This window comes from Stenella coeruleoalba, assembly GCF_951394435.1.
Source record: "Stenella coeruleoalba genome assembly, chromosome: 11".
In the NCBI taxonomy this organism is placed as follows: domain Eukaryota; kingdom Metazoa; phylum Chordata; class Mammalia; order Artiodactyla; family Delphinidae; genus Stenella; species Stenella coeruleoalba.
This window is the reverse complement of record NC_137157.1, coordinates 8415858-8439130: the sequence shown is the minus strand read 5'-3', so window position 1 is coordinate 8439130 and position 23273 is coordinate 8415858. Positions and strand designations below refer to the sequence as shown.

The following is a 23273-nucleotide window of genomic DNA, read 5'->3' as shown; positions in this document are numbered from 1 at the left end:
CACTATCTCTGGTCACAAAGAAAATATTGACTCAGGGACGGGGAAACAGCCCCAGCTGTAAGCCTGTGGGAGCGGGAGTGGAGGGAGTGGAGCGCACCCAGGTGTTGATTCCTGGGTCGTTTTGCTCTTTAGCTGATGCCTGTTTGGAAGGAGGCAGTTTGAGAAATTTGGATGCCTTTTTCACTGGGGAGATTAAGAATAAAGTGAATAATAAACATGTTTTCAACAAGAATGATTGGGGTGACTGGAGGGGGGAGCCAGTTCTAGAAGATTAGTGCCACTAGCTGCTTTATCGTGGTGTTTGGTGGGGCTCAAGTTTTGAGACTTTCTTTCCATACTGTGGTAATTGCTTCATTTAGCAGCATGCTCTAAGAGAAAGTGGTGGGTTCTAAGGTCTGAAAGAAGGGTGCTGCGGCTGGAGCATCGAGCGAGTGTCCAAGGCTGAGAGATGAAGCTGGAACGGTCAGCAGGGACTACTAGCTCATGCAATCTTAAAAGTCAAGTTAACAAATTTGGACTTTTTTTCCAAAAGTCAGAGGGAAGAAAAGGGGCTTTAAAGAGGAGAAGGAAATAATCAGTTGCATTTAAAAAGGATTTCTGTGCTGGGTAGAGAGTAGAATCTGCAGAATCAGAAATTCTGAGGGGTGGACCCCAGCTGTCTGGGTTTTAAGAGCTGTCTGTTTTTGTGTTTTTCTAATTTATTTACTTATTTTTGGCTGCATTGGGACTTTGTTGCTGTGCGCGGGCTTTCTCTAGTTGCGGTGAGAGGGGGCTACTCTTCGTTGCGGTGCGCGGGCTTCTCATTGCAGTGGCTTCTCTTGTTGCGGAGCATGGGCTCTAGGCACGCGGGCTCAGTAGTTGTGGCTCGCGGGCTCTAGAGCGCAGGCTCAGTAGTTGTGGCGCACGGGCTTAGTTGCTCCGCGGCCTGTGGGATCTTCCCAGAACAGGGCTCGAACCCAGTCCCTTGCATTGGCAGGCAGATTCTTAACCACTGCGCCACCAGGGAAGCCCTGTCTGGGTTTTAAAGAAGCCCTCCAGGTGATTCTGATACACTCTGCAGTTTGAGGACCACTGATGGAGTTCATTTAAGAGAAAGGGAACAATATTGTAAAGTCAGGGAACTAAACTCCATGGTATTGCTGAAGTGTAGCTTGTATTTTTTAAAAGTAGTTATTTTATATACCTAAATAAAGAAGTAAGATAAGCTAATAAAACGTACATTACATAATCAGTCTAAATCACTTACCTTGGAATGTCAATAAAATGGACATAAGCCCTATATCCCACATTATGTGAGAAGGCCAACACCCTCCCCCAGGTTTTTCAAATTTAACTTCTTTAATTCTCATAACAACGTGTAAGGTAGGAATTATTATCCCTATTTTCAGACCTTTCTTTGATTTTCCCCTCAAACCACAGTCAAGGCTATTATGAGTCCAGCAGGCTTTCTTGAAGGTATGTATGCCAAAGGGGTATTACCTTGCAACAGCACACTAACTTAAATTGGGGTTTGGATTGTTCTTTGCTTAAGAGGCATTTGGTCCACCCCTAAGGCCTCCCCACTCCCAGGCACGCAGCATGTCACTGTCTCATGGGTGGCTCTGTCCTGAAGGATGCAGCTCCTTACCCATCTCTGGACTGCTGTTCCCTTCCCCTCTGTAGTCCAGGCCACCCCTACCTCCAAATTTCCATTGCTAGACAATCGATAGATCTCTCCTTTTCTAATCTGTGGCTTCAAGGTTTACCTTCCACCTTTAAGGAGCTTATCAAAATATTTTCCCAAAGATAAACCTCCTCTCTGGGAAGCATTCTGGAGCCAACTTTACTTTTTTAAATAAATTTATTTATTTATTTTTGGCTGCGTTGGGTCTCCGTTGCTGCACGCGGGCTTTCTCGAGTTGTGGCAAGCAGAGGCTACTCTTCATTGTGGTGTGCGGGCTTCTCATTGCGGTGGCTTCTCTTGTTGCCTAGAGCACAGGCTCTAGGCACACGGGCTTCAGTAGTTGTGGCACGTGGGCTTAGTTGCTCCGTGGCATGTGGGCTCTTCCCGGACGCAGGCAGATTCCTTTCCTTCCTTCCTCCCTTCCTCCCTCCTGCCCTTCCTTCCTTCCTTCCTTCCTTCCTTCCTTCCTTCCTTCCTTCTTTCTTCATTGGGTCTTCGGTGCTGTGCGTGGGCTTTCTCTAGTTGTGGCAAGCGGGGTCTACTCTTTGTTGAGGTGCGTGGGCTTCTCAATGCGGTGGCTTCTCTTGTAGCAGAGCACGGGCTCTAGGCGCTCAGGCTCAGTAGTTGTGCCTCTCCGGCTCTAGAGCACAGGCTCAGTAGTTGTGGCACATGGGCTTAGCTGATCTGCGGCATGTGGGATCTTCCCGGACCAGGGATTGAACCCGTGTCCCCTGCATTGGCAAGTGGATTCTCAAGCACTTCGCCACCAGGGAAGTCCTTGCAGGCGGATTCTTAACCACTGTGCCATCAGGGAAGTCCCAAGAGCCAACTATTAAAATAGTAATTTTCCACTGTCCTATTATTATAATATTATAAAATTTTAGGTTCATTTTAGGGATCACTAGGTTAATTACCTTGCTTCAAGTGACGTATTAAACTCAAATAGCAATAATTTGTTACTAATCTATTCTTTGATTCTGTTTACAAAGCTGACACTATAAAGTAGAAAAGGCACATTTTTTAAAAATCCAAATCCTCTCCCAAACTAGACAAATATACTTCATTTAAAAAAATCTTCAAAGGGCAAGTTCCTCACAGCACTGTTTTTATTGCAAAAATTGCTGTTAGGTGCTTAAATGTTGTATCTACAGATGACTACATTAGTAAATTATAGGACATATGGTTATAAATACTGCATGATTACTGGGGAAATGCTGATAATTTGATGTGCAGTAGAGAAAAATATTTTAAAATCTGAAATATAAGAACTGTGTATGTGTGTAGAGAAAAACCAAAAGAGAGCATAGGAAAGAAGAAAGTGTGATTTATTGAGATGGCAAACTTTTTAAAAAATTTTAGGAAATAGCAGAATTTTAAAAAATTTTGATTTCTGTTAATGTCATTGTGTTAGTATAATTACAAAACTCAGAGGAGAGTCCCGCACTTCCTTCCCATGATAAGCCCAGTGACTGTGTATGCTGCAGAGATTTTCTTCTGACCTATAGCTTACATGTATCCTGCTACCACTTAAGTCTGTCATCTGTGTTCTCAGTAGAAAAGAGCGGAACTGTGTAAAGTGCCCAGAAGTGCTCGGAAGAAGCTCCCCTGAGCCTCGGGCTCTGACAGCCAGTGTCCTACCTGACCCCAGCTCGGGTGTGGCTGGGGACCAAGTAAGCGCCCGATCTGTGGAGAAAACTCGGGACGGGGAGGCATATCTGTACAAGTAGATTCGGAAATAGCATTTTTTCCCCCTTAGAGTCTGTCTTGCAAATTGATGTACTTTTCTGGTCTCCTGGTTTATAAGCATCTTTTTCCTTTAAACTGCTTTTAGTGACTTTTGCTTTGGGCAGAGTATTTCATTTCAGTGTACTGGAAAGAAACTGCAACTCCATGTGAAGTCATACACCTGGGGATCTTGTTTAGCCTTAAACAAAACAAAACAAAAAATTGGTGTGGAAACCTGGTTTCAGCAGCTTAGGGAGTTCCTGACTTCACAGTTGCTGTTAAGATGTCAGATTCATGCTGAGCAGTGTTAGAAAAGTGTTAGTTACAAATGAGAGAGAAAGTGATCCTTTTCACAGTTATATATATAAGCTATCTCTAATAGTTTGCACCTTTTTTTTTTCACTTTTGCTTTCTTTGGTTTCGTATAAATCCCTGTGGAGATGGATATTTGAGGTGATAAGTAGTAGCCCTGTGAGAGGAAGAGGAGGGCAGGATACAGAGAAACTGCATGGTTGTTTTAAGTTCAGGCTTCATTTGTGGACCTCAGAAAACTCAAGGACTCATTCTTATTCCCTCAGTGTTCTGTACTTAAACTGTAATTTTTAAAATTGAGATATAATTCATGTACCATAAAAATCACCCTTTTAAAGTATACAATTCAGAGGTTTTCAGTATATTCACTGTTGTGCAACCATCACCACTAATTCCAGAATATTTTCATCACCCCCAAAAGAAACCACATACCCACTAGTAGTAATTCCCTATTTCCCCCTCCCTCCAGCCCCTGGCAACCACTAATCTACCTTCCTTCTCTATGGATTTGCCTATTCTGAGCATTTTATATAAATAGAATTATACATTGTGTGGTCTTTTGTGACTGGCTTCCTTCACTGAGCATAATGTTTTCAAGGTTCATCCACGTTGGTACATGTGTCAGTACTTCATTCCTTTTTATGGATGAATAATATTCCATTGTATGGATATACACGTTTATCCATTCATCACTTGATGGACATTTGGATTGTTTCCACTTTTGGTTTTTTGTTTTCGTTTTGTTTCCACTTTTGGACTATTATAAATAATGCTGTTGTGAACATTCATGTACAATTTTTGATGTGATATATTATTTTTAAACACAATACCTCTGTACTTTTTCAAAAAAGAGAACATTTAAAATCAAAACTAATGAGCCCCATACTCCTACCACAAAATCAGCCATATTCCTTTTTATATTACCTTCAACATGTATATATTATATATTTTTTAAATGGCTGAAATCACATACTATCTTCATGCTGATGACTACTTTTCTTCTCTTCCCTCTTCAACTCACTTCAACTGGACTTCCACCCTCACCATTAAAAATTAAAGCTCTCTCATAAATCGTAGCAATGTTTTCTTTTTTTTTTTTTTTTTTTTTTTTTTTGCGGTACGCGGGCCTCTCACTGTTGTGGCCTCTCCCGTTGCGGAGCACAGGCTCCGGAGGCACAGGCTCAGCGGCCATGGCTCACGGGCCCAGCCGCTCCGCGGCATGTGGGATCTTCCCAGACCGGGGCATGAACCCATGTCCCCTGCATCGGCAGGCGGACTCTCAACTACCATGCCACCAGGGAAGCCCCGTAGCAATGTTTTCTTAGGTCAGTCTCCCAAGGCAATAGAAATTTAAAAATGGGACCTAATCAAACTTACAAGCTTTTGCACAGCAAAGGAAGCCATAAACAAAACGAAAAGACAACCTACGGAATGGGAGAAAATATTTGCAAATGACGTGACCGACAAGGGCTTAATTTCAATAATACACAAACAGCTCACACAACTCGATAACAAAAAAACAACCCGGGCTTCCCTGGTGGTGCAGTGGTTGAGAGTCCGCCTGCTGATGCAGGGGACACGGGTTCGTGCCCCGGTCCGGGAGGATCCCACGTGCCGCGGAGCGGCTGGGCCCGTGGGCCATGGCCGCTGGGCCTGCGCGTCCGGAGCCCGTGCTCTGCAATGGGAGAGGCCACAACAGTGAGACGCCCGCGTAACGCAAAAAAAAAAAACAAAAAAAACAAAAAAAAAACCCAACCCAATCAAAAAATGAACAGAAGACCTAAATAGACATTTCTCCAAGGAAGACATGTAGATGGCCAATAGGCACATGAAAAGATGCTCAACATCACTAATTATCAGAGAAGTGCAAATCAAAACTACAATGAGGGGACTTCCCTGGTGGCGCAGTGGTTAAGAATCCACCTGCCAATGCAGGGGACACGGGTTCAAGCCCTGGTCTGGGAAGATTCCACATGCTGCAGAGCAACTAAGCCCGTGTGCCACAACTACTGAGCCCGCGTGCCACGACTACTGAAGCCCACGTGCCACAACTGCTGAAGCCCGTGTGCCTAGAGCCCGTGCTCTGCAACAAGAGAAGCCACCACAATGAGAAGCCTGCACACCACAATGAAGAGTAGCCCCCGCTCACCACAACTAGAGAAAGCCCGCGTGTAGCAACGAAGACCCAACACAGCCAAAAAAAAAAAAAAGAAACTACAATGAGGTATCACCTCACACCAGTCAGAATGGCCATCATTAAAAAGGCTACAAATAATAAATGCTGGAGAAGGTGTGAAGAAAATGGAGCCCTCCTACACTGTTGGTGGGAATGTAAATTAGTGCAGCCACTCTGGAAAACAGTATGGAGATTCTTTAAAAAACTAAAAATAGAGTTACCATATGATCTAGCATCCCACTCCTGGGGAAAACTCTAATTCAAAAAGATACATGCACCCCAGTGTTCACAGCAGCACTATTTACAAAAGCCAAGACATGGAAGCAACTAAATGCTCATTGAAAAATGAATGGATAAAGAAGATGTGGTATATATATACAATGGGATACCACTCGGCCATGAAAAAGAATAAAATAATGCCATTTGCAGCAACATGAACGGACCTAGAGATTATCATACTAAGTGAAGTAAGTAAAACAGAAAAAGACATATATGGTATCACTTATATGTGGAATCTAAAATATTATACCAATGAACTTATTTATAAAACAAACAGACTCACAGATATAGAAAACAAATTTATGGTTACCAAAGGGGAAGGGGGGAGCGGGATAAATTAGGAGTTTGGGATTAGCAGATACAAACTACTATATATAAAATAGATAAACAACAAGGTCCTTCTGTATAGCACAGGGAACTATATTCCGTATCTTATAATAACGTATAATGGAAACAAATATGAAAAGGAAGATGTATATATATATGTATAACTGAATCACTTTACTGTACACCAGAAACTAACAACACTGTAAATCAACTATACTTCTATCTTAATTAATTAATTAATTAAAACCAAAAGTTCAAGAAAAATAACACAATTGAAGCTCTTGTCAGTGTCACCACCAACCTCCAGCTTGCCAAACCAACAAACCAATGACCAATTCTCTGTCCTCCATAACACCTGACCTCTAAGTAGCACCTGACACTGATGATCACCTCCTCCTCGTAGAAACACTTTCTTTTGGTTTCCACAGTGCCACACACTGCTAGTGTTCCTTCTACTTCATTGGTCACTCCTCAAACTATTTTTTGTATATTTTTCTGCCTAACCTCTAAATGTTGGAATGTTCCAGGATCTGGTCCTCGGCCCCCTATTCTGCATTCTCTCCTTAGCCACGACATCTAGTCCTGGTGTTTCTCAGATTCACGTCTCCAGTTCTGACTACCGCGAACTCTGTACTCATATATACAATTGCCCAGTTGACCTCTCCACTTAGAGGTCTAATAGACATCCCCACTGAACATGGCCAAAGCAGATTGCTTGCTAACCATGAAACCTGCTCTCCCCCAGTCTCCCTTCATCTTGGTTATTGGGATCTGCACAGTTGCTCAGGTCAAAAGCCTAGGAGACATCATTGATTCTTCCCATTATCTACCTCTATATCTCCAAATTATATCCAGAATCTAGTTACTTGTCATCAACTCAACTGATTTGGTCCAAGATACCATCTGTCACCTGGACCGCTGTAATAGTTTCCACTCTAAACCCCTCTGTAGTTCATTCTTCACAAAGTAGCCAATGCGATTTCTTTAAAAACCTAAGTCAGACCGTGTCATGCCCATGCTCAAAGCTCTTCAATGGCTTCCCATTAAAATGAAGTCCAGAGTCTTTGCTATGAGCAGTAGGCCCTACATAATCCAGGTCGTCCTGCCTTTCCAGTGATATCTGCTACTTTCCCCCTCATTGCTCCATCTCAGACACACGTGTCTTTTATTTCTCCAGTATAATATAAATCTTTTGTTCCTTAAGGTCCTTGCACAAGCCGTTTCCTCTGTTTGAGCTTCTGAGTCTTTGTGGAGGTGACTCCTTATCATTCTGGTGTCAGCTGAAATGTATCTCCTCAGAGAGGCCTTTCCTGACCACCTATCAAAAATAGTCCTGCCCCTACCTGCCTCTGAAATTATTCTTTCATTTACTTGTTTATTGTCTGTTTTCTGTCACTAATATTAATAGCTGGCTTTATTAAGCACATACTATGTGCTATGTATTGTGATAAATATTTACATTTTCTCATTTGTCATCATTTTACAGATGAGGAAACTGCAGGTTCATAAAAGCGAGAACTTTGTCTTGTTTTACTGCTATATCCCTTGCATGTGGAACAGTGTCTGGGGCATAGTAGTTGCTCAAAAAATATTTGTTGGTTGGATAGATGAACAAAAGACTCCTAGATTTATATCTCTAGTTTTTACATCTCCTTGAAGATGTAGACTTGTGTATCCAGTCACCTGCTTAACAGCTCCACTTGGGTTTCTAAGAAACATTTAAATTATCCTACAACTCTTCATTCCCTCTTCCCCCAAACCTGTTTCTTTCCCACTCACCAGCATATTAGTAAATGTCATCATCGTAAACCCAGGAATTCAGACCAGAAACCTAGGCCTCACTTTGGGATGCTCCCTTTCTTCACTCTCCACATCCAACCCAGAAGCAAGGCCTATTGGTTCTGCCTCTGGTTATATCTTGAATCCATTTACTTCTCCCCACATCCACTGTCACCACTTTAGTCTCACTCCCCGTCATCTTTCCTGGAGCTTGTGCTTTCAAACTGGTCTCACTGTATCCACTCTTGTCTCTCCACAAGCCATTTGCCAAACGTCAGCCAAAGTGATTTTTTAAAAAACGTGTTCACGCCACCACCATGTTTAGGATCCTTTTGTAGCTTCCCATTGTCCTTAAAGTCTAAATCCTTCACTGTGACCTACAGTTCCTTGACAATCTGGGTGCCTCTACCTCTCCAGTTTCCTCTTACCGTTGTCCCCCTTGTCCATTGTGTTTCAGTTACTGGGCTTTCTCTTCTTCCAAGGCCTTTCCCCACCTGAGAGCCTGTGGACTTGCCTTTCTTTCTGCCCATGACTCTACCCCCATCTTTGCAAGGCTGGCTTCTTGTCCTTGCGGTTTCAATTCAAGTAGTGCTAGTGCGTCAGTGATTCCTTCCCTGGATTCTTTTTGTTTTGGTTTGGTTTTTGGTATTTGGGGGGGTGGTGCAGTAGAAAAAAATAGTAGCTTTATTGCTTTCCCAGGCAAACCTTCCCTGGATTCTATATCACATCACCCTTTTGTTTTATTCAGATCACTTGCCATACTCTGAAATTCTTATTTATTTATCCATCTATTTGTTTTCTGTTTGATTTTCCCCCTCTAGATTGTAAATCATTGTTGCCCTAGCACATGATATGTTTTGGGGAAATATTTGGGGAGTAAATGACAGATATACACGTTTCTGAGTGCACATGCTACATACATTTTCCCTTAATATTATATCATAAATATTATCCATATTTCTTTAGTCCCTATAATTGGACTTCTTTTTTTTAAATAAATTTATTTATTTTACTTATTTATTTTTGGCTGCATTGGGTCTTTGTTGCTGCGCGCTGGCTTTTTCTAGTTGCGGCGAGCGGGGACTCCTCTTCATTGCAGTGCACGCGCTTCTCATTGCAGTGGCTTCTCTTGTGGAGCACAGGCTCTAGGTGCGTGGGCTTCAGCAATTGTGGCTCACAGGCTCTAGAGCACGGGCTCAGTAGTTGTGGTGCACAGGCTTAGTTGCTCCGCGGCATGTGGGATCTTCCCGGACCAGGGCTTGAACCCGTGTCCCCTGCATTGGCAGGCGGATTCTTAACCACTGTACCACCAGGGAAGCCCGTACCACAGTTCTTTATCCATTTACCAGTTAAAGGACATTTGAGTTGTTTTCAGATTTTGGCAGTCACAGATAAAGTTGCCACAAACGTTTACATACAGGTTTTTGTGTAAACAAAAGTTTCATTTTCCTTAGATAAACATACCTAGGAGTGCATTTGTTGGGTTGTATGGTAAGTACATGTCTAACTTTATAAGAAACTGCCAAACCCTCTTCCAAAATTGTGGTACCATTTTGCATTTCTACCAGCAGTGTATGAGAGTTCTAGTTGCTCTGAATCCTCGTCAGCACTTAATATTGTCAGGTGTTTTGTTTTTTAATTTAAGCCATTTAATATGTGTATGATAATATCTCATTGTGGTTTTAATTTGCATTCCTTAATAACTAATGACATTAAGTATCTTTCTGTATGCTTGTCATCTGTATATCTTCTTTGTTAATGTTTCTGTTCAAATCTTTTGCCCATTTTGTTTTTTTTAATATTAATTTTTGGATGTGTTGGGTCTTAGTTGCGGCATGCGGGCTCCTTGTTGTGACGCACAGGCTTCTATCAAGTTGCGGTGCACGGGCTTCTCTCTGTGGCGCGCAGGCTCCAGAGCACATGGACTCTGTAGTTGTGGCCCCTGCGGTATGTGGGATCTTTGTTCCCCTACCAGGGATCGAACCCATGTCCCGTGCATTGGAAGGTGGATTCTTAACCACTGGACCACCAGGGAAGTTCCGCCCATTTTATTTTTTTAATTGGATTGTTTGTTTCCAGCTCACTGAGTTTAGAGAATTCCTTATATTCTGGATACGTGTTCTTTATTAAATGTGTGATTTGAACATATTTTCTACCACCAGTGGCTTCTGATAAAGTCTAATTTAATCAAGTTTTTTTCTTTTATAGATCATACTTTTAGTGCAATATCTAAGAAATCTTTGCCTAACCAAGGTCACAAACATTTTTTCCTATGTTTTCTTCTAGAAGTTTTGTAGTGATTCTTCTAGGACCATTTGTTGAAAAGACTATCCTTTCTCCATTGAATTGCATTTATATGTTTGTTGAAAATTAATTATTTACTTTCCTAGGGCTGCCATAATAAATTATCACAAAGTGGGTGACTTAGAACAACAGTAATATTGTCTCACAGTTTTGGAGGCCAGAAATCTGAAATCAAGGTGTCGGCAAGGCCATGCTCGCTCTGAAACCGGTAGGGGAGGATCCTTCCTTGCTTCTTCCAGCTTCTAGTAGCCCCAGGCGTTCCTTGGCTTATTACACTATAATTCCAGTCTGTGCTTCACATGGTGTTCTCCCTGTCTCTTCATATTTTCTCTCTATATATATCTGTGTCCAAATTTCCCCTTTTTATAAGGACACGAGTCATAATGGATTAGGGCTTACCTTAATGAGGTCGTCTTAAGTTGGTTAAATCAGCAAAGACCCATTCTCCAAATAAGGTCACATTCTGAGGTACTGAGGGTTGGGACTTCAACATATCTTTTTTGGGGGACACAATTCATAACGTTAATTGACCATATGTATGGGTCTACTTCTGGATTACCTATTCTGTTCCATTGATCTATATGTCTTTCCTTTTGCCAGTGTCACCTGTACTACATGTAGCTTTATAGTAAGTATTGAAATCAGGTAGTGTGAATTCTCCAACTTTCTGCTTTCAAAATTATTTTGAGTATTTTGATTCCTTTGCCTATCCATTTAAATTTTAGAATCAGCTTGTCAGTTTCTGCAAGATATCCTACTGGGATTTTGTTTTGTTTTGTTCTGAGTATAGCTGCTTTACACTGCTGTGTCCATTCCTGCTGTACAGCATAGTGAATCAGCCATACGTGTACATATATCCCCTCTTTTTTGGATTTCCTTCCCATTTAGGTCACCACAGAGCACTAAGTAGAGTTCCCTGTGCTATACAGTAGGTTCTCATTAGTTATCTATTTTATATATAGTAGTGCATATATGTCAGCCCCAATCTCCCAATTCATCCCACGCTCCCCTTTCCCCTTTGGTATCAATACGTTTGTTGTCTATGTCTCTATTTCTGCTTTGCAAATAAGATCATCTATACCATTTTTCTAGATTCCACATATATGCGTTAATATATCATATTTGTTTTTCTCTTTCTGACTTAACTTCTCCCTGTATGACTCCTACTGGGATTTTGATTGGAATTAAGTTGACTCCTTTCCTTGTTCCCAATCTTAGGGGGAAAGCATTCGGTCATTTGTCATTAAGTATGATGTTAACTGTAGGATTTTTGTAGATGCCTTTTATTAGGTTAAGGAAGCTTCCTCTATTTCTAGATCTCTGAGAGTTTTTATCATGAATGGATGTTGACTTTTGCCAAATGCTTCTTTTGCATCTATTGAGATAGTCATATAGTTTTTCTTCTTCAGTCTGTTGATATACTGAATTACATTGATTGACTTTTTAAATATTGAACAAGTCTTGCATTCCCAAGATAAATCCCACTTGGTCATGATGGTATTGTTTTTATGTATTGTAGAACTTATCGGCAAAAGTTGTTCATAATATTCTCTTATTATCCATTTAATGCCTCCAGGATCTGTAGTAATGTATCCTCTTCCATTCCTGATAATATTGGTAATCTGTGTCTTCTTGTTTTTCCTGTTCAGTCTGATCAGAGGTTTGATTTTATTGATCTCTAAAGGAACAGATTTTGGTTTCATTGATTTTTCTCTTTTTTTTTGTTTTCCATTTTATTGATTTCTGTTATCTTTATTGTTTATTGCTTTTTTTTTCTTCTGCATACTTTGGACTAAATTTACCAATAAATTCAACAACTTGGATAGTGGACAGATTCCTTGAAAGTGCACAAACTATCAAAGCTCACTCAGGAGACTTCCCTGGTGGCGCAGTGGTTCAGAATCCGCCTGCCAATGCAGGGGACATGGGTTCGAGCCCCAGTCCGGGAAGATCCCACATGCTGCGGAGCTACTAAGCCCGTGCGCCACAACTACTGAGCCTGCGCTCTAGAGCCTGCGAGCCACGACTACTGAAGCCCGCACACCTAGAGCCCATGCTCCGCAACAAGAGAAGCCACAGCAATGAGAAGCTTGCCCACCTCGACGAAGAGTAGCCCCCGCTCCTTGCAACTAGAGAAAGCCTGCGCGCAGCAACAAAGACCCAATGCAGCCAAAAATAAATAAATTTATTTTAAAGAAAAAGCTCACTCAGGAGGCATAAAGATAATCTGAATAGCCTTATCTCTATGAAAGAAATTGTAGTTGAAAATCTTTCCATGAAGGAAACTCCAGGCACAGGAGACTTCATTGGTGATTTCCTTTCAACATTTAAGGAAGAAATAATACCAGTTTCTACACAAACTCTTCCTGAAAATGGAAGAGGAGGACTACTTCCCAAATCATTCTATAAAGCAGATATCATCCTGATACCAAACCTGAAAAAGGTGTTATTAGGAAAGAAAACTACAACCAAACATCCTTCATGAACATAGATGCAAAAATTCTTAACAGAGTTTGGGCAAATTGCATTCCACAATTTCTGAAAAGGAAAATACATGACAATGACTCGGTAGGGTGAGCTTCAGGTAGTATTCCTTGTGTTGCTTGCAGGTGCTCTCTTCCCTACCTTGGGTAGCTTCCTCACACACACGCTCTGACCAGTATTCACATGAAGGTTTGGGGGTGCTCTCTGCAGATTTCTGGAGCTCTCTGTGCAAGTCTCTGCTCTGCAACTTCAGGCTGCTTCGGCCACCTCTAGCTCCCAACTCAGCTCCTCTGCCCTCCTGGGTGCCCAGTCCTGGCTGCAGACTCTCTCCAGGCGGTAGCGGGCCGTCACAGGGCTCAGCTCAATTGTTTTCTCTGTCTCAGGCTTCACTGTCCTGTGCTGCCTGTCATCCAATGTTTGAAAACCATCGTTTCATGTATCTTTCTGGCTTTTTAGTTGTTCAGGTTGGGAAAGTAAATCCAGGCCTTGTAACTCCATCTTGGCCAAAAGCGGAAGTCCATAACTGGAATGTGAAATGATTAAATCACATTTTATTGTGTCAGTATACCCAGATTTGATCAGTTCCCCTAATGTTTGACATGTAAATTGTCCTCATGTTTTTGTTGTGTAGGTGATGCTGAAGTAGACCTTTTCATGTACATACCTTTCCGCGTCTATTGAATTATTTCCTTAAGATAAGTTTCCAGGAGAATAGTTACTGGATCAAAAGGCATTTTAAAAACTGACAGTCTTTTAATCTGCCTCCAGTATATTTCTTGTTTTTCAAAAGTTTCTGCCTCTCAGTACCCCTGTGACAACAGTAGGGCCGCCAGTGACGTGGCTGCCTTAGCCAGCTCCCAGATGGCTGCTTTCAGGAAGGTTTCCATAGTGACCGGAGGCTGGAAAAACCTGCCTGCCCAGATTAGCAATATCACTTCTGGCTCCTGTTGGGAACTTGGGGACTAGGGGGTAGTTGGTAAGAGAAATGGCATATACGTATTATTGCAGAGACTCATTAAAATATATCCAGATCTGACCGTTTCTCACTGTCCCCATGGTAGCAAAGCCAACATTATTCCTACTGCGTCACCCCCTCCTGCCCTGCAGTCTTCTCTGTACAGCAGCCAGAGAGAGCTTTGAAATCCTAAATCAGATTCAGGTTTGCCTCTGCTCAGAGCCCTCCTGTAAGGAGAATAAGTTCCAGTTCTGTACTGCACTGCAAGGCCCTCCTGAGCAGGCTTCGCCCCCCACTGTGCTTCCTCCTCCTCCCCAGCCCCTCTCCCCTGCAGCAGCTGCACCTGCCACATCTGGTCCGGCCTTGTCTTCACCCTGCTGCTCCTGCTACCTGGATCTTCCTTCCCTCAGGAGCCATAGGACTTGGTCTCCCACTTCCTTTTGTTTGGGTCTTTGCTTGGATGTCACCTTATCCTCAGAGAGCTTTTCCTGACCACGTTAGCTACATGGCTCCTCTCTTCTGACTCTCCTGTACCTTTATCCTGCTTTATTTTCCTCAGGCTACTGTAGTTAGCACCATCTAACACAGCTGTGTTTATGTTCGTTGTCTGATTCTCTGCTGTGATGTAATGGCTGGGACTTTGGTTTTTCACTGCTGCGTCTCAACCCTTAGAACCATGTGTGGTTCATGGCGGTGCTCAGTAACTGTTGAGTGAATGAATGAGGTGGGCAAGCCAAGGCTGGGAAAGGGAGCTGCGGACTGAGAACTGTCTTACCAGCCCCCTCAGTCCTCCACAGCCAGAGACAGCTCCTTTCTTCCACTTATAGACAACGCCTGCTTCCTCCACACTTTCTCTGCCCTTCTGGAAGAAACAGCCAAATCACTACCTCTGAGGCGTCAGTGATGAGGAGTCTTTCTGATGATCCCAGCTAGCATGTGTTACATTGAACCATACGAAGTTGTCGTTTTTACAGGTTGTAATGGCTGGGTATCAGCAGTATCACATGGCCTTGAGTAACCTCAGTGTAGAGGGCCCAGATATTCACAGTAACTTTCTGGAAATTATGAGGACTCCTGCTAATTGCCTGATGCTTCCTGAGCACTTGCTGTGTGTCAGTGTGCTGGGGCTCTTTGCGTTCTCACTTCATCCTCGTAACCACTGTGAGACGTAGGTACCGTTGCTCCAGTCTATGGAGAAGAAAACTGAGACTCAAAGAGGTGACGTGAACGTGCCCAAGGTTATAAGAAGGGAGGAGCCGCAGAGCCAGGATTTGAGTCCACATCTGTCCGACTGGAGAGGTCTTCACTTTGACCGCAGCACCGTCCGGCCTCTGCACAAAGGTGGCAGAGGATGAGCTCGGAAGCCTTGCCCTCCTAACGCTGGTGCCACAGCAGCGTGCCTGCCCAGGGCTCCAGGCTGGCGGTGGCCTCGCTGAGCATGGGGTTATTTCCTGGCACTGTCAAGCTGGTGGCCGAGTGACATCATCTCCCCAGGTGGGGGTGGGGGGAGCATGGTGGGGCAGGGGGCACAGTTATCAGGGTCCGTTTGGGAGACCGTACGTGCATCTCTTCTAGGCTTGTTTTCTCATGTGTGAGGACCAGAGATAGTCTGCTTCAGAATATGCTGTGAGGACTGAATGATGACATGATTTTAAGAACTTCTAGCTCAGTCCCTTTAATGTTAAAATACTTGCTCCATCCAGCACAGAATTCTGATTCAAATCAGGCCCCGCATACCTGTTACACCGAAGGAAGACGTTACGTTTTCCTCACGCAGAACAGACAGACAAGTCTGGGATGGCTGGCCCATTAGGGAAGCGGGTTCTGCCATCTGCTTCTCAGCAAGGCTTGTCTGGAAGCAAGAGGGCTCCCTCCCAGCTGGGCATCAAAGCCTCCACGATGGGCATTTAGCCCAAATGTGGCCTGGTCAGGGTGTGTCTGGGGGCAGGAGTAGAGGTTGGTGACCCAGCTGAGCTGCCTTTGGAACAAGCTGTTTGGCCCCAGATTTGCAAGTGTGTCTTTAAAGAGAACTGGGATTTTTTTCACGTGCCCATTTTTCAACATTTGCTGGAGGAAAGGGTCCATAGGGCAATGTTTTCTCACAGTGCCCTCGAAGTGGTTCTTTGATTTTCCTTTTTTGTTTCTTTCTCACCTGACCCTTCTCATTTACCCCGAATTCCCAACAGCAGACAGCACTTAGGAGACGAGGCCAACAGCTGTCACCTCTGAGGTCCCGTCACTTGAAAATGGCAAAAGGAGGTCTAGGCCTAGGTGAATATGATACCAAAACCTAGAAGGCAACTTGCCCTAAAATATTTCACCCACATCTCCATTGTTACCTTCCATTTATGTTACCTTCCTTTCATTTCACAGTTAGAAGTAAAAGGCTTCATATTCAGAAAAAGGCTGAGAAAGCCACCCCTCAAACTGCATTTCTGTTGAAACTCGAGTGGGTGATAATAGGCTCTTGCCTGTTCTAATAGGAGCAGGCTAGAAATAGGAACTCAGAGGGAGCCCAAGTGCTGACGCATCAGTTGATGGCTTATTTAATTTTTTTAAATTGAGATATAATTCACATGCTACAAAGTTCGCTATTTTTAAAGTGTATAATTCAGTGGTTTGAGTATTTCATACTGTTGTGTAACTATCACCACTCTCCAATTCCAGAACACGTTTCATCTCTGCAAATAGAAACCCTGTACCCATTAGCAGTCACTGTGCCTTCCCCTGTCCTCCAGCCCTTGGCAGTCACTAATCTACTTTCTGTGTCTAGGGGTTTGCCTCTTCTGGACATTTCATTTAAATAGAGTCATACAATATTCATCCTCTTGTGACTGGCATCTTTAACTGAGCATAATATTCTTAAGGTTCATTCCATTTTAAAGCTGAATAATATTCCATTGTATGGATGTTCTATGCATTTCCTATATCCCTTCATCAGTACTTGGACATATGGGTTGTTTCTGCTTTTTTGGTTATGATGAGTAACTCTGCTGTGAACATCCAAGTACGAGTTTCTGTGTGGACTCTTGCTTTCATTTCTTGTGGGTAAATAACTAGGAGCAGAATTCCTGGGTCATGTGGTAACCCTGTGTTTCACCTTTTGAGGAGCTGTCAGTACTTTCCACAGCAGCCCACCATTTTACGTTCCCACCAGTAGAGTATGAGGCTTCCAATTTCACCACATCCTCACCTTTTTGATGTTGAAGATAAGTTTTAATGGCAGGTGCCTGCTGCTGTAGGACAGAGAGGAGCTGTGTGCCTAAGTGTAGTCATCCCACATGGCCAAACACTGCTCTTAAGACTTTTGTCTCCAGGGACTTCCCTGGTGGCGCAGTGGTTAAGACTGCCTACCAATGCAGGGGACACGGGTTCGAGCCCTGGTCTGGGAAGATTCCACATGTCATGGAGCAACTAAGCCTGCGCGCCACAACTACTGAGCCTGCGCTCTAGAGCCCGCGAGCCACAACTACTGAGCCCATGTGCCACAACTACTGAAGCCCGCGTGCCTAGAGCCCGTGCTCTGCAACAAGAGAAGCCACTGCAATGAGAAGCCCGCGCACTGCAACAAAGAAAGAGTAGCCCCCGCTCACCACAACTAGAGAAAAGCCCGTGGGCAGCAACGAAGACACAATGCAGCCAAAAATAAATAAAATAAAATATTTTTAAAAAAAAAGACTTTTGTCTCCAGTATGCCATCCTCGTGGGTGTGAAGTGGAATCTCATTGTGGTTTTGCTGTGCATTTCCCTGATGACTAATGATGTCGGGCATCTTTTTACCTGCTCATTGGCCATTTACGTCTCTTCTTTGGAGAAATGTCTATTTAAATCTTATGCCCATTTTTATTTATTTCTTGTTAATATTTATTTATTTATTTTGGCTGCTCTGGATCTTAGTTGTGGCACGTGAGATCTTTTAGCTGTGGCATGAGGACTTCTTAGTTGTGGCATGCGGGGTGTAGTTCCCTGACCAGGGATCGAACCCGGGCCCCCTGCATTGGGAGTGTGGGGTCTTAACCACTGGACCACCAGGGAAGTCCCCTTATGCCCATTTTTAAATTGGGCTGTTTGTCATTTCAATTGTTGAGTCATTTTTTAAGAGGACAAAAAAAGTAGGGAGGCAGGGGTTAAACAGTGACGTGAGAAACTTAGATGGCAATTTCCTAGTTTCCCAGCTGTGAGGTGCTGGAAGGTGTGGTCGAGCAGACTGGTGGATGAAGTGGAAACGTCAGTGTCGGGTGAGTGGAGGTACGGACTCAGAAGTGTTGTACCTAAGTGATTCCTCAAAAATCCTGGCTCAGGAACCTATTCGTGGAAGTTTTGGTGGTGGCTGGTTTTTGTTTTCTTTTTTAAGAAACATTTGCCTGAGTACAGAGCATCAGGAAGTCTGTCTGTGTGATCCTCTCCTTCCTTAGTAGTATGGGAACTGAGCAGACCCTCCTCTTGGCTCACAGAGCTGTTGGAGAACAATAGTTTTGTAGCTTCTTCAAAGTGTATGCTCTCGGATGAAATGTTCAGAATAGGAGGCTTTTTCTTTCAAGTGTGACTTTTCCTTCCCTGTCAAACAGTGGCCAGGATTTACCTCCCCACCACCTCTGGGCCAGCAAATCAGAGTTGGGTAGAAAGGACTCCCAGGAGAGGGGCTGCGTTAAATGACTTTCCTCTTTGCACTCCTACCAGGGCAAATGCTTCTGGACCAGATGAAGCTTGAGGAGCCTTCCAGCTGTAAGATATTAGGATAGGAAACTCCCGAGTCTGGATCTACAGAAGACTTGCCTGTCCTCTCCACACAATGTCAGGTGGGAGGCAGGGGCCTGGCTTGGACATGGGGCGACAGGCTCTCCAGGGGGAAGGGGGTCTTATCCAGGAGGACACCCCGGTGGGAGGGAAGCAGGCTTGTTTTCCACGGACCTTCGAGGGTCACGTGGACCGCCCAGGTAATGGAGGAAGGAGGAAGTCTTCTGATGGGCATCTGGGAGAGCTACTGCAACTCTCTTCTCAGTTTTCCTGAATCCCTGTCCTCTCCTTCCAGCCTGAAAATCCTCACTCACAGGTGGAGGGAGAGGCAAGGAGATGAAGTCAGGTTATGTCTTGTAACACACTGCTGGCTTCCTTTTCCTTCCTCCAGAAAGTTGCACTTTGCTAGGTTTCTCCCCTCCCCCATCCATCCCACTCTAGATGGTCCAGTCCTTTAATGCTGGCACTCTGGGGGGTGGGACGGTGGGGAGAAGAAGGGAGAGGGGGTGTCTCAACTTGAATTTTCCCCCTGAATGCTCTGCATTTTCTTCATCTCCTATTCCTGGTCCTTTTTGGTTTTAGGAAGCCACATACCTTCTGCCAGTGGCCCCTTCTCAGCCCTGACTCCTAGCATGTGGCCCCAGGAGATCCTGGCCAAGTACACACAGGTACAGCAGTCAGCCAGTGGGCGCCAGTGGCTCTGCTCCCACGCTGGGGCACCCAAGGGGACCCACCGCCCGCTGCAGGCATCCTGGGAGGGGGGCCACTCCCCCGTATTCACACAGGGTCAGAAGCCCCCATCAGAGACAGTATCTTAGCTCCACGTTCCCTGTGAATCGGACATTAGGTTGGGGAACAAGTATGGCGCTCTGCTCTCAGTATTACGGGGACACAGAAATACTTAAAACGTGTTTCTTGCCTTGATTTTATCTTCGACCTCTGAGGAAAACAAGGAAAACTCTGGGAGAATTCAAGAGGGTCGTGGCCCCCGGAGCTGAGTGATGACCACAGAAGCTTCAGGGAACGGTGGCCTTTGGTCTGAGTCAGGGAGGCTAGGAGGCATGGCAGCAGTGCACACAGCCCCAGGCTGACTCTTCCTACTCCTGGATCTAGAAGGAAGAGGCAGTGGAGCAACCAGAGTTCTGCTATGATGAGTTCGGCTTCCGCGTGGACAAGGAAGGTGAGATAGCCCCTCGGGTGTAATCTCTCCACTGTCCTTGGGGAGGACCAGCTCCAGTGACTGATTACACTGCTGTGGCCTCGGGCTCTAGATGTTCTACCCAGATGTTCCAGAATCAGGGAGAGAGCCATATCCGACGGTGATGCTGTTAGAAGTATCTGGAATCCTTTGGGTTTTTTTTTTTGCCACGTTGTGCAGCTTGCGGGATCTTAGTTCTCCAACCAGGGATTGAACCCACGCCCTTGGCAGTGAAAGCACTGACTCCTAACCACTGGACCACCAGGGAATTCCCTGGGTTTTTTTTTTAAGATTAATTTTATTGATCTTCATATGATAATAAAAGCAATAATGTTCATTATAGAGAATTTTAAATGTACATCAAGATATAAAGATTAAAACAAATTAACCCATTATCCTACAACCTGAAGATAACTGCTGACATTTCTGTGTATTTTTTTCCTGGCTTTGTGTGTATCCATATGTAACTTTTCATAACTAAGATGATATCATATACATGTTTTTATATTGCTCTTATATCTCTTAACATTATTCCATGAGCATTTTTTCTGTCTGTTAAGACCTCTTTAAAGCATGTTTTTCAGTGGCTGCGTACTATCCCTGTAATTACAATGGATTTGTCATTTTTTTGTTGTTTTTTAAAAAATTTACTTTTGGCTGCATTGGGTCTTCGTTGCTGTACGAGGGCTTCTCATTGCAGTGGCTTCTCTTGTTGCAGAGCACGGGCTCGAGGTGCGCGGGCTTCAGTAGTTGTGGCACACGGGCTTAGTTACTCCACGGCATGTGGGATCTTCCTAGACCAGGGTTCGAACCCATGTCCCCTGCATTGGCAGGCGGATTCTTAATCACTGCGCCACCAGGGAAGTCACTGTTGTCATATTTTTATAACCACTCTTCTGTAAGTGGGCCCCTAGGCCATTTCCATTATTTTCTACTGTAAATACACCTGCTGTTGCCGAGTGGGCTGCTGGAAAGCTGTCTGCCAGAACCCAGGGTAGCCTGTCACCAACCAGACGTTAACTGACTGAGACCATTCACCTTCAGGTCACTCATACTCCCAGTTCTGATGAGTCTTCCTTGTTCTCTAGTTTGCAGGCAGACATTCAGAAGGTAAAAGCTGGGCCTGAGAGGAGCACAGGGAACTTTCTAGTATGATGGAGGTATTCTGTGTCTTGATGGGGACAGCGTTTAGACTGTCAGTGCTTAGACATTTGTTTATTGATACTCAACAAGGTGTACACTTAAAGTTTGTGCACTTTATGTGAATTCACTGAAGGTGAAGTTTCAGAAAGTGGAGGCCAAGGGCATGGCTTTAGGATGAGTAAGGATGAGGCTCTGTGGGGCGGCCCTGCCCCACTGTGCATCCCCAGTGCCTCAAACAGGTGGTCTTGGCCTCGTGAGTTCCCAGGCAGTAAACAAACAAACAAATGTATGCTGGGGGCAAGAAGAGGCTGGGAGAGGAGGGGAGGTGGGGGACGTTTGAACAGAGACTGGGAGGAAGTGAGGCAGTGAGTGTGGCCAGGAAGGAGAATAACAGGTGCAGAGGCCCTGAGGCGAGTGGATTTGTGGGAAAGAGCTGGGGTGGAGGGAGCAGGGCGCGAGGAGGTGGGGTCGGGTGCTTTGTCTGCGTGACAGGCTCTGAGCTGTGACAGGGCTGTGAGCAGCCTCTAGGGAGGCAGGGCAGGACTAGGCGGCCGCTGAGGAGGCTGTCGCTCTAACCCAGACGAGAGATGGCAGCTTGGACTAGGGCCGTAGTCGGAGGGGCGAGAGGGCCGAGGTTCTGCCTGTGCTCTGAAGCGGGGGAGCCTGAGCACCTGGTGGGGGGGGGCCTCGCGGATCTGGTTTGGGGGTGAAAGCGAAGAGTTCGCGCTGGCTGTTCGGGGTACCACGGGAGATGGTTGGAAAGGTGGCCCTGGCTTTTGGCGGTGAGATCCGGGCGGCGGACCCAGAGCCCAGTCCTCTGCTCTCGGGGCACAGGCGGCGGGGGTCGCTCTCCCTCCTCCCTCACAGGCACAGACGGCGCCCCCCGCCCAGGCCAGCTGCTGGAGGACCCCCCCCAGAGGCTGCGCTGGCAGGCCCACCTGGAGTTCACCCACAACCACGATGTGGGAGACCTCACCTGGGACAAGATTGCCATCTCCCTGCCCCGCTCAGAGAAGCTCCGCTCCCTGGTGCTGGCCGGGGTGCCGCACAGCATGAGGCCGCAGGTGAGGCGGGGCCCACGGGGGCCGCGGGCTTCAGGGGCCCCCTGGGGACTGAGCGCCGTGCTCCCCCCATCAGCTGTGGATGCGGCTCTCCGGGGCCCTGCAGAAGAAGAGGAACTCCGAGCTGTCCTACCGAGAGATCGTGAAGGACAGCGCCAACGATGAGACCGTTGCTGCCAAGCAGGTGGGGCCCTGTTTAGGGGGGCGGGGGGTCAGGGGGAGGCCCTTCAAGGGGGCCTGGAAGAGCTCGGCAGCCGTGAGGCAGCCCTGGGCAGTCCTTGCACCTACAGACATGTGCCTGGAGCCAGCCAGTTTCCTCCTGGTCCCTCTGTGGTGGGTGTGGGGGGAGGGATTGTCAAAAAGGCCACCGGACCGGTGCACATTAGGATCCCCTGGAGATTTTTTTTAAATGTTTTATTTATTTATTTTGGCTGTGTCGGGACTTTGTTACAGCACATGGGATCTTTCGTTGTGGCACGCGGGCTTTTCTCTAGTTGGGGCCTGCGGGCTGAGTTGCCCTGCGGCACGTAGGATCTTAGTTCCCCGAACAGGGATTGAACCTGCGTCCCCTGAATTAGAAGGCGGATTCTTAACCACTGGACCACCAGGGAAGTCCCTCCCCTGGAGATTTTAAATACAGGTTTCCAGGCTTCATTCCAGAGATTCTCATTCCACAGCTGTGGCTTGAGGCCCAGGAATCTGTAATTTTATGTTAGAGGCTCCCCCGTGGATCACGTGGCACCAGCTGCACACCAGCTGGGCTCTAATCCTGAAGGGAGGAGGGTGACTTTAACCCGGAGCCTGAGGAATCTCTATTCCTGGGAGAGAAGCCAACCTGAGGTTTGCCCCACACAGGGGCCCCCGGCCTCCTTCTGGGGGGTCTCGGTGTCAGGGGTGCAGAGGCTGTGCGCCTGCTCTGCGCCTCACAGGCTCTTGTGGGCGGGCTGCCAGCAGATTGAGAAGGACTTGCTCCGCACCATGCCCAGCAACGCCTGCTTCGCCCACGTGAGCAGCGTGGGTGTACCCCGCCTGCGCAGGGTGCTCCGAGCGCTGGCCTGGCTCTACCCGGAGATCGGCTACTGCCAGGGCACGGGCATGGTGAGCACAGCCCGGGACGGGGGCAGTGGGCC

At 45.7% G+C, this 23273-nt stretch overlaps 1 protein-coding gene across 6 annotated transcripts in view; it reads left to right on the top strand.

Moving 5' to 3' along the window:
- The window catches only part of SGSM3 (small G protein signaling modulator 3), a 34581-nt gene that overhangs the window by 6282 nt on the left and 5026 nt on the right, over positions 1–23273 (top strand). For 2 of the 6 annotated variants that reach the window (XR_013830450.1, XM_079936600.1), the window contains exons 2-7: positions 18685–18803; positions 19324–19409; positions 19855–19921; positions 21950–22146; positions 22220–22327; positions 22999–23241. Coding sequence is in view for 5 of the 6 variants with exons in the window: in XM_079936600.1 (XP_079792726.1) it covers positions 18797–18803; positions 19324–19409; positions 19855–19921; positions 21950–22146; positions 22220–22327; positions 22999–23241 (708 nt within the window). In the remaining variant the exon portion in view is untranslated. The remainder of the gene's footprint in view (positions 1–18684; positions 18804–19323; positions 19410–19854; positions 19922–21949; positions 22147–22219; positions 22328–22998; positions 23242–23273) is intronic. The other 4 variants (XM_079936602.1, XM_079936601.1, XM_079936604.1 and 1 more) reach the window with 4 other exon arrangements.